The sequence below is a fragment of the Chanodichthys erythropterus genome, chromosome 20 (genome assembly GCF_024489055.1).
Source record: "Chanodichthys erythropterus isolate Z2021 chromosome 20, ASM2448905v1, whole genome shotgun sequence".
Taxonomy (NCBI): Eukaryota; Metazoa; Chordata; class Actinopteri; order Cypriniformes; family Xenocyprididae; genus Chanodichthys; species Chanodichthys erythropterus.
In genome coordinates, this window is record NC_090240.1 from 12937679 (window position 1) to 12950057 (window position 12379).

Below are 12379 nucleotides of genomic sequence, written 5' to 3' on the forward strand. Positions count from 1 at the left end.
AACTATAGAAAATGTTTATTTTTTTAGAAAATGACCAATCATTTCACTAGATAAGACCCTTATTTCTTGGCTGGGATCGTGTAGAGTCTGCACTTAAACTGCAATTTGGACCTTCAACTTGTTGTGGTAACCATTGAAGTCCACTATATGGAGAAAAATCCTGGAATGTTTTCCTCAAAAACCTTAATTTCTTTTCGACTGAAGAAAGAAAGACATGAACATCTTGGATGAAATTATCAGGAAATTTAATTCTGAAGTGAACTAATGCTTTTAATTTGATTATTATTGCAGTGGACATTTATGGGCATTTTACATTTTTTACATCTCCAAGTATTGCTCTGGAATCCAGGCCTCCCTCCTCTCATATAGCCTTTTCCAAAATGTGAAATGTAAAATATGGTCTTGCACCTGCACTTCCGCTCAGGGCTCTGTTGGGTTCACTAAGGTCATGTGACCCTGCTGTTTCTCTTTTCATACTCTTCCTTTTTGTCTAATAAGCTTCAGATCCTTCTCATCCCAGTGAAGCAGAAAATCTGATTAGTCCGACTGCATTCAGTGTTTAGCTGCGTTGCACGTCTGTCAATTGTGTTGTTTATGTTTATTGTTGTTTTGCACTTGATTGCCCAGATTGCCATGTAACTCAGTCGGCCAATGAAAAGATATTAATATTCATTGTTGGTTGCACAGTTGAAGTAGTTCTGAATAGTCACATGAAAAGAACTCACTAATTTGGTGTGTCTGGGGTGCAAAGTGCTGTTATTTACTGAGCGTATCCTCATTGTCAGAGAAAAATAAATTGGTCTAAAGGGTTAAAGTGGAATAGATGAAAAGATTTTCTGATGTTTAAAAAATCTGTCGTCATTTACTCACCCTTATGTCATTCCAAAAGCGTATGAATTTTCGTTCTCAACTGGAACACAAATGTAAAGAGGACAAAACAAACCATAAAAGTATCACAAATTGGTTTATGCGACTCATATTCCAAGTCATCCGGTTTTTGTGAGGAAAGTGTAACTTTGCAACATTGTTCAGATGTTCTTTAGAACAAGTCGGAAAAATGACGGAATTATAGACAATTGAATCAAAAAGCCTCAAGCGAAGCAGTTGGAGGCTAACTTAAAACTATTAAAAAGAAAAAAAAGTCACTTGTCACTGTCAGTCTCTTCTTCTTTCAGTCTTCCAAGTAAGGTGTATTTGTACAAGTGGACATGGGAGAGGCAGAGGATTGATTTGATCTTACAAGCCATCAGGTTGAGAGGAACTTTCCTAAACATGACCTGAAGTGTGCCGGCCCCGCAGCAAACGCTGCTGTCACTATAGTGAACGGGAGCTGTCACGCTGCAGTTGGGCCGATGCAAGCTGACAGCCTGAACGCTCACAAAACAAATCATGGCCCCATTTGGTAACACTCCACGTCCCTGCGATTTAGCCCCAACCAGGTCGGCTTCTGTGCTGCTCATAGAGGATGTTAGTGGGGAAGTGAGGCCTATTGGGGATATCTGCGTTCGTATGTGTAAATATGTAGGTGCATGTTCTGTAGGAAGTCACATCACAGGCCCTGTCCCAAATGGTACACTTCATGTGAACTTGCACTCTTGTGGACTTACAATGGCTGTTTCAGAAGGGTGCTCACGATATGCGCCTTCGATGCGCAATTTTGCTGAGCTCCGCAGCAGACTTCTACCCCAAAGTCAATGCTGCATTACATCATGAAATTGTGGACTCGGTGGAAGATCACGAGGGCTTAGGGTTCCATTTGGGACAGGGTCTCGGAGGGTGTCAGTAAAATCATGGCTTGGCAGTTAGATGAATCTTGGCTGTCATGAATCGTTCTGTGGGTGAATCTTACAAAGATCATATTTCATGCTAAAATCAAAAGATTACATTTCCCATAAAGAAGATAAAGCATATTTTTATGACCATTAAGATAATTTTACGGCCCAGCCTGTGACTGTCAAAACAAGTGACTGTCTTTATGAATAAGTCATTGAATCATTCGCTAAGCCGATATCTGAATCATTCATGAACAAAATGCCACAACTGTACATTGCTTGGTTTTGCAACATTTCTGCTTTAGTATTTTTTGGAGCAATTGTTTGCAGAGAAAAAACAGACCATATTGTGTCTAAAATGACAAAAAAAAAGTTGCTCAGTATTAACTTCTTCTTGGATTCAATTGTTGTATAAAGGCAATATTGTTACTTGTGACACCGACTTTCAGAAATGGTCCAAGCATTTAGTTAAAACATGACATTTTTAGATTGCATACTTGCTTGTGTTGTTTTATATATATATATATATATATATATATATATATATATATATATATATACATAATAGCAAATTTTAAAAAAGCAAATTTTACCATGATATGTATACACACAAATGTTTTTTAATAAAAGCAATTTTTTTATTTTTTATTGCATTGCAGTAATGCAAATTTTTTAAATTACTGAAGGCTACTGAGAATTGTGAGTTAATATTGTGTTTTACTGTCATGAAAATAACGTCATTATGCAAACGTGTGTCCTTTTTTCTTTTTATATACATATAATTTAAAGATTCATCCCTATGCTTTTCCCCCTTTCCCAGTTGAGTGTGTGTTGTGTTTTAGATTCTCTCTCTTTCCTCTGTGCACATTCAAGAACAATGCATTGCCTCATCTAGCTCTCCTCCCCCATCTCTCTATCTTAATGATTATAGCAGAGATGCTCAGGTGTTCACTGTTCAACCCTTTAATCATGATGTTTCTCTCTGTTCGCTTTATTAGCTGCCAAATAAAATCACCCAGTGAGTGTGTAAAGCACTTTAACACAATCATCGCCTCTCCTCTTCTCACTTTTCTCTTTTTTGTTGCTAAATTGTTTCATTTAATTACCATTTTGTGAGTTAGTTGAATAATAAAGTGGAAAATGGAGCTGCCAAACAGATAATTCATTTTTAGCGAGGAAAGGTGATGGCTGTAGCCCAGAAGACAATCAGCCTCAAGCCATCAGAGTTGGCCAATGCATGTCACCTGCTTCAGAATGGCATTTTAGTGACATTTAGTGCTTAAATGACTTTTTACAGAGATAGAAGACCCCAGTAATAACAACTCAAAGCTATGGCCAATTTCTTCTGTCAGGTTTTGTGCTGGTAGGTGTCTTTTATTGGAGGCAGGTTTTCGGTGATGAGTGAGAATTTCTAGATTTTGATGCAGCGCTCCATGAAAATGCAATTCTTCACTTGATTTAATATTAATCTTAAGGTTTCTTCAAAATGCAGGTTACAGCAATGTCAGGGACTGTCAATTGTCACACTACTTAAACATTTTAACGTTGTTTGCCACACAGAATTGGAAACCTTAAAATGAAGCATTTAGTTCCTGATTGCCCACGTGCAATCTGTGCCCGCAGAACTCTTCAAGTTTCTGCAGAATTGTGTTCTTCGTTTAATAAATATTTTGGCTAATTTGATAATGCTGTGACCTTGCAATAACATTAAAGTACTCTCAGCTCAATTTAGTAAATTTTACCAAATACATTTAACACAATTCAGCATATTTCTCCCCAAAGTAGTGTCAAAAAATGTGGAAAGAAGTCTGCAGATACTGCCTTCAAAGGGGTTAATGGCTGTGTTTGGATTAGCATAATAATATACTACTATACTATTCCTGCAGTATGTATACTGTGCACAGTTTATGAATTGTCTGTATTTATATAATACCAGGATTGCCAAACAACAGAGGACATTGCACACACTATTGTATCCCACAATGCAATGTTCTCAGTCTGATTTTCCATTTCTAATGTGACTAATTAACTGGCAGATTTTAGCTGTTATTTCTCTTTTTTGACTATTTGATTGGATCAGCAAAAATTAAATAAATATTCTGGGATCTGTCAATACAAGCTCAAAACCAAATTTGCTGTATAATCCAGATTAATGCAGAAAATAATTTAGACTTTATTGAATATAAGTGATATAACAAAAATATGACCTTGTGTGTAAAATGTACTTTTGCTTAGTGTAAGTCGAAATGATTTTCTGATAATGATAACTGGATACCATTCACATGGAACATAATGTGGTCATAATGTGTGAAAACAATGTGATATACCACTGTTTAAAATGTTTACTGTTAAATAATGCCAACTGAATCACAGTAATCTACAAAGTGTATACTAGTGTAAGCTGTTTGGTATGATTCCTACATCTACTGGAACTGTACTAACCAGGGTTTGTGTATTGTATGTCCTCCGCCAGACTCTGTTCAGGAGAAGCAGCCACCCGTTAGTCCAATGAATAACCGGAAGGAAGACATGGAGATCACGTCGCACTACCGGCAGCTCCTGCGGGAGCTGAACGAGCAGCGGCAGCACGGCATCCTGTGTGACGTGTGTGTGATCGTAGAGGGCAAGATCTTCAAGGCGCACAAGAATGTGTTGCTGGGCAGCAGCCGCTACTTTAAGACACTTTATTGCCAGGTGAAAAAGGGTTCAGAGCAGCAGGCCACCATCACGCACCTGGACATCGTCACAGCCCAAGGCTTCAAGACCATCCTTGACTTCATGTACTCTGCCCACTTGGCACTCACAAGCAAGAATGTGATTGAGGTGATGTCAGCTGCCAGCTACCTGCAGATGACTGACATTGTGCAGGCATGTCACGGCTTCATCAAGGCAGCGCTAGACATCAGCATTCGCTCCGAGCTCGCAGATGAACTAGCGGATATTGAGATGGGTAACGTGGTGAGCTCTATCGGAAGCGGAGCAGGGCCTGGTGTTGGCGGAGCCTCGGAGGCACTGGCATCCATGATCTCGGCCCGCAGCTCCTCGCCGTGGCTGGCCAGGCGCACTAGTCCAGCAAATTCATCTGGAGACTCGGCCATCGCTAGCTGCCACGAAGGCAGTAGCAACTACGGCAAAGAGGACCAGGAACCCAAAAGCCATGAGAGCCAGGAGGATGCTTGTTTGCAGCCCTTGTGGCCTGCTGATTACCGTTCTGTCCAGGTCAAAGAGGAGCAGGTCTCCCCCTCCAATCTGCAAGACGGGGCTGGCCGAGGGGCACAAGGCACACCCGGAGAGCAAGGTGGAAGAGGAGAGGGGGGCTGGCAACCCCCTGGCTCGGGCCGCAGGAAGAACCGTAAGAACAAGGACACAGTCAGGCACATAACCCAGCAGAATGAAGGGGACAGTCGGACAGCATCGCCACTACCGTCCATGCTCTCCACCCCTGGCTGGAGCTACGGAAACCAGGACATTCCAGGTAGGATTGCTGTATTGGATTACTTTATTAGTGTCATCATATCACATACAATAACTGGAAAACATTTAACAACATCATTGAGCCGATTGTTGACCTTCCATGAAAGGTTTAGTTTAAAGGATTATTAAAGGATTAGTTCACTTTAAAATGAGAATTACCCCAAGCTTTGCTCGCCTTCATGCCATCTGATGAACACAATCTGAGTTATATTAATTCATATTCTGACACATCCAAGCTTTATAATGGCAGTGAATGGGAAACAATGAGTATAAGGCTCAAGAAAGTGCATCCATCCATCATAAACGTACTTCACATGGCTCCGGGGGGTTAATAATGTCCTTCTGAAGTGAAGCGATGTATTTGTGTTAGAAAATATCCATATTTAACATGTTATAAAGTAAAATATCTAGCTTCCACCAGACAGCCCTCCGTATTCAACAAGACATAGGACGTAGTGTAAGGCGGAAGCTGGATATTTTCCGGCGGAAGCTAGATATTTTACTTTATAAATTAAATTATTATATATATATATATATATATATATATATATATATATATATATATATATATATATATATATATATATATATATATATATATATAAATTAATATAATATTAAATATGGATATTCGTCGAACACAAACTCATTGCTTCGCTTTATAAGGACGTTATTAACCCCCCTGAGCTGTCTGGAGTAGGTTTATGATGGATGGAGACACTTTCTTCAGCTCATACTCATTGGTCCCGTTCACTGCCATTATAAAGCTCAGATGTGTCAGGACATTTATTAATATATCTCTGATTGTGTTCATCAGAAAGAAGAAAGTCATATACAGCTAGGATGGCTTGAGGGTGAGTAAAGCTTGGGGTAATTTTCATCTTAAAGTAAACTAATCCTTTAACTGTTCCATGAAAAATTTTTGGGGAACCCAAAATGGTTCTTTTAATGGCATTTCTGTAAAAAAAAAAAAAAAAAAAAAAAACCTTTTGGAAACTTTATTTTTAAGAGTGTAGGTGAAAAACAATACATGAAATGAGTTGAGTAGTATGTCCAAATTTGTAGTACTACGCAAAAAGTACCCAGATGACCTACTACTTCTGGCGAGATTGTGCGCATCCAATGGAAACTCTACTGACGCAGTAGGTGGCAGATGTAGTACATCCAGATTACATTCATACTACACACATACTATGTGGAACATACTTTTTAACACTCACAAAGCTTATTCCTCATCAAATATATTGCCTTTCAGACAGTAAGCGATTTTGGACACAACTTTAGCACATGCAAGAACTGCCTCATGGATCCCGTGAGAGTCAGATCTTCTGAAATACTTTCCCACCGTGTTTGATTGTATAATTCAAACCCAGATAGAAATAGAACTCTGATGAAGATGAAAATTATTGTTGTAACACTAATAGTATAGCGGCGTGACAAACTACAGATTGAGGTGGGGAATTTGGGGTTGAAAAAACTCATTTCCTCATTAACATCGGAAAGACACATGGGACACGAGGCAGCCTCATCAACCTAAAAACAAAATCCGTGCTAAGGAACAGATCACGCTAGCAAGCGGGGAAGAGGCCCTACCTGTCTCGGATACTGTTGCTTATAGGTATGTAGATCATTAAAAGTGTGGCAGCTCTAATCTCTGGTGTATTTGTGCAGGCCGACTGTGAAATGGGCACACACACACTTTAAGAAAACAGGATAATTGAATTGACCTTGGTGGCGGTATGAGGATTAAATTGTATGTGTGTGTGCGAGTGTGTTGGGATGGGGGGTGCACCAAGGTCTTCTGAAGTGTGGAGAAGAAGGGATAAAGTGAAGGAGAGAGGGAGGGGAATACGCGGAGATCTGCATCAGCTTAGTGCGAGTTTACCTACTTAACTCTCGAGGCACTCTCTCATCCTCTCTGTTTGCCAGCCCTGCTACCTGCGGCTCCAACAGAAATAACTGCACTTGCTGACCCAACCCCACAGATCAAATATCAAGTGCAAGACTCCACACATCTAAGTACACACTGGCTCTCTGTACTGCGTACACACACATGCTCACAAAAGTCACGCCCCTTTGTGTGCAACACAAATAGTACACATTTATATTCCACACGCATTGGCCCCTATAAGCCAAACTCATATTCTAGTCAAGCTTTTGAGGTCAATTTAATTACATTGTAAATGGAATCGAAACATTTTCAAATCTAAAATCATCCCTCTTAACCGTGTGTAAATCTCAGTCCGCTAAGGAACCGAGGACTTGAAAAACGGCAAATTGCTTTGGATGTCATTTGATAATATGGGCCGTATCTCAATGCTCAGTGAAGATGGGAATATTGCTTGGTACACACTACAGGCTCAGGCTTGGGCGAGTCAGATCGGGGTGAGAGAAAGAGAACATGTTGTGAAAGCCCTCATGCCCTGCTCCGGGTTTTGGACTTGGCTGTAATTTGTGGATTTTTGAGGAATTGAGGAAGACAGGTTTGTCCTCAAAATCCAAAACTTAGTTGTGAACAAAGTGCTAGTTTTTTGTAGCTCCATATGGTTTTGTTTTGTTTAAAGGTGCCCTCGAATGAAAAATTGAATTTATCTTGGCATAGTTGAATAACAAGAGTTGAGTACATGGAAATGACATACAGTGAGTCTCAAACACCATTGTTTCCTCCTTCTTATGTAAATCTCATTTGTTTAAAAGACCTCAGAAGAACAGGCGAATCTCAACATATGTTACACAACAGTCGGGGTGTACGCTCCAATATTTGCATATGCCAGCCCATGTTCCCAACATTATGAAAGGCATTAGACAAGGGCAGAACGTCTGAATCTGTGCACAGGTGAATCATCAGACTAGGTAATCAAGCAAGAACAATAGCGAAAAATGGCAGATGGAGCAATAATAACTGACTTGATCCATGATATCATGATATTTTTAGTGATATTTGTAAATTGTCTTTCTAAATGTTTCGTTAGCATGTTGCTAATATACTGTTAAATGTGGTTAAAGTTACCATAGTTTCTTACTGTATTCACGGAGACAAGAGCCGTCGTTATTTTCATTATTAAACACTTGCAGTCTGTATAATTCATAAACACAACTTCATTCTTTATAAATCTCTCCAACAGTGTAGCATTAGCCGTTAGCCACGGAGCACAGCCTCAAAATCATTCAGAATCAAATGTAAACAATATAACAGTATACAATACTCACATAATCCATGACGAACACTTTGTAAAGATCCATTTGAGGGTTATATTAGCTGTGTAAACTTTGTTTATGCACTGTTCAAGGCAAGCGCGAGCTCCATGGGCGGAGAGCAGGAGAATTAAAGCGCCAATAGCCCTGAATCGGCTCATTTATAATGATGCCCCAAAATAGGCAGTTAAAAAAATTAATAAAAAAAAATCTATGGGGTATTTTGAGCTGAAACTTCACAGACACATTCAGGGGACACCTTAGACTTATATTACATCTTTTTTTTTAAAAGTTCTAGGGCACCTTTAAACTAGGGATGTCCCGATCAAGTTTTTTTGCCACTGATCTGATCAGAGTCATTGAATATTGAGTACCTGCCGATACTGATTCCTGACTCCCAATCCGATACTTGTATTTTCCTAGTGCTTGGTGCACTTGGTGTATCAGTTGGTACACTGAAGCAATGACTTATTCACGATACAGCACTAGCCTCAAATAGCTTATTGCTTTTAAAAAAACGGTTACCACACAATACAAATATTAAAGCCAAAAATATGTATCAATGCAACTTTCATGAAGTAAACTTTCACTAAAGCCATCCTTCCACCGAAAAAAAATGGTCCCTGACCGTGAACAGCAACAGAAGTTATATTATTACACCATTAGATGGCGGCAAAGACTGTCTTTATGAGTGTGTCAATCAGTAGCGAAGACTTTTACATTGAAAAGAATTGTTGTGGACACGGAACAAGACGCAACTGACAAATGCTTTGACTAGCGCTGTCAGTCACGGGAAAACCCCTTAACTGTTAAAAGGACAAGACAATACATCGGACATTTAAACAGATTTTTTATTATGAACATAGGACTGACCTGAAGGAAAATGCTAAATCTGAAGGCAGCTAATAAACTCGTTCACTCAATCTTTTTCTCACAATACTCTTCTACATAATACCGTAAGCTTCAATGAACAATATCAATTGAGAACAAACAGTTTACGTTGCTAAGAGAACCTTTGGGTGAAGTGGTCATAGCAGTGTTTTATTGTGAATAAAACACAGCTATTGACCAATCAGAGTCAAGGACAGGAACTAACCATTTTATAAAAAAAATATATATATATTAGGGCTATCAAACTTTAATCTAATTAATTACATGATGTGTTGATTAATTTGGCAGAGAAATGTACAATAATTTAAAGTCTTTAAATTATCTAAAAAATAAATTATCTAAAAAATTTGATAATTTAAAGTCATTATTGTGTTAAATGAGAAAAGCATCAAATAGACATTACAAAAAGTAGCTTTTATTTATTTGATTTGATTAGTTGAACATAGAATTTTTTACACAACTTTTAGGCTTCAACGGCCATGAGGGTGAGTAAATTATGGCAGAATTTTTTTATGAATATGGAAATATGAAATAATTTTTTAATTAAATAATACTCTAAATCAGAAACTAAAACTAAATCTATCTATCTATCTATCTATCTATCTATCTATCTATCTATCTATCTATCTATCTATCTATCTATCTATCTATCTATCTATCTATCTATCTATCTATCTATACACAGGTATAGACAGTATGCAGAATAATTGCAAAAAAAAGCAAAAAAAAAAAGCGGATTTAAGCTTAGAAAGCATGAAGGCCGCGATGTCAGAATGCCAGTTTGTTAGTCAAGTCCGAAGCAAGATACATGCGTTATGACAGTGACGTTTCAGATAGTCTGACAGCAAATAAAAATAAACAGTAAATAAATGACTTTGGAGTGATTTGTTACAAAAGTGCTTAATCTGCCCCGATACCTATCCTTGAGATTGGCTAGGGACATCCCTACTTTACACCTAACTTTGTAGCACAATGTAGGGGTTTCACTGATTAGTTGATTAGTTCTTTCACTAGTCATTACTTTCGTGTATTGTATGATATCAGTTGTACTTGTCTGTATCAGTTATATTAGTTGTTCTGTATTACCATAACATTTGCTATATATAATGACCTGTAACGGCCAAATACATTAAAAACTTCATGAAAGTTGCATTCATATTATGATGAGCAAACTTTGTTGGTGTGATATCCATATTAACCGGTGAGGCTGCGTTTGCATTGTGTGACAGACATGCTACGTACTGGTGAAATTTTTGTGAAAGGCCTAATTCTTCGACATACATTTTATCTGACGATAAATTCTGTATTTAATTAATAAATAAGTAACATTTCCTGTAACAGCATAACAGAAAAGTTTCCCGTATTTACTTTTCATGAAGCACTTATTTCTCAGTGTGACTTTGAATGACTGTACAGAGGAAGATTATTTATTTTTGTATTTTATCACCCACCTGTTATATTTCACATAAGCATGTTTAAATCTTGTTGAGAAGAATAGAAGCTTAGAGCTTCATTAATTAGTAGGACTCTATATAAATGCCTTCATAAGTGATTTCAGCTTCCAAGCAATCCATGTCCAGTCACCAGGTAGATTTTTCCCAGATTTGGTTAAAGGACACAGGAAGTGTCTAGTTGCAGGGCTAATGGTTTGCACGGTTAAGGGTGCTGTTTGCTGACGGCATTAAATGGGATCTCAGGATGCTGATGTCCAAGTTGCATTGTGCACAGGCTAATGGTTTTATGAAGCTTGTAATTGGTGGTTGGCATGTTTATAGAACTGTATATCTAAATTACCATGCTCTTGGTATGAAGTTCTGGCTAGCAGCAGGATATTTCTCAATCTGCACTTTGCAAAGTGTGTGTGTGTGTGTGTGTGTGTGTGTGTGTGTGGATATGGTTTTTAACATGATTAAGAAGCCAATACCAAAAAAGACACTCAGGACTGCTGTGTAAAGCTTCTAGCGGTTTCTCTCATCTGCTAAAAAATCTCATTTTAATTATCTAATTTTTTATTGATACTGTTTTCTGCATGAATGTTGTAAGATAAGAGTCAGATAATGCCATTGGGCTGATTTGCATACCAGTTCTTCTTTGCATACAGTATGTCTTTACGTTTCACTGCGCCCTTGTTTAGGCCCCTGCTGAATGGATTGGCCATGACTGGACATTCCCTTTCAGAGCATCTTACTGACCAATGGCAAACAAGAGGCATGAAGCCATCACAGTTCTAGAGAGGGGATGTGAGGTCACACTGGATGTTTAGCAGATGTTTGCAGGTGTTGAAACTGGATGCAGAATATGCAGGCGTCATAATAGGCGTGTTTCCCCGAATTCAGATTCCCAACTTTTGAGGAGACATCACAATATTAAAATCAATATGTTTTTGTTTGTTTGCATTCTGCTAAGTTTAAATGAGACACTTCTACATGTCAGACCAGGATATGCTAGGTGATTCTGTTTAGATAACATGAACACCTTAGGACCTTATGAAATCTGTTTAATTTGTTCCCAAATTCCGTGGTTTCCATTGCATTTTTCTGGATTCCATTTTAATAATTTAATTTTTTTAAATTATTTTATAATGTTTCCTGAGGTACACTTATAATCTTAATACATCAAATAATTGTTATAATTTAGAAATAAATACCTATTTTCTACCCTGATTTTAGGCCTCTGATTTGAACGCTCTGTTTGAAGGGGCGTGTCTGCTACGAGACAGCGTAAACAATCACTGCTGTGATTGGCTGACATCTTTGCAATTGAAATAAGTATTCCTTTCGAATACTTTTACTACACTTTTACTGTTACTGTGGAGATTAACAAATCATGAAAAGTGTGTTGATTATTGCATTATATTTAGATCTATTCCTATCACATGGAAGGTTGCAGTGATGAGCATTGAGCAGATGACAGTCTGTTGATCGCGTGAGTGCAGTGATCACATTGCAACGCAATTTCTGCACTCTCACGAAGTGCATTCACTGTAACTAACAATGCAAACACAATTTAAATACAGTAAGAGATTCATTGTGTAGTGTAAGAGCGTC

At 38.2% G+C, this 12379-nt stretch overlaps 1 protein-coding gene across 5 annotated transcripts in view; it reads left to right on the forward strand.

Annotated features, from left to right (window-relative positions):
- Window positions 1-12379, forward strand: part of zbtb46 (zinc finger and BTB domain containing 46) — a 91790-nt gene that overhangs the window by 25010 nt on the left and 54401 nt on the right. For all 5 annotated transcript variants that reach the window (XM_067370790.1, XM_067370787.1, XM_067370789.1 and 2 more), the window contains one exon: window positions 4246-5247. In XM_067370790.1, the coding sequence (XP_067226891.1) occupies window positions 4281-5247 (967 nt within the window). In that variant the 5' untranslated portion in view covers window positions 4246-4280. The remainder of the gene's footprint in view (window positions 1-4245; window positions 5248-12379) is intronic.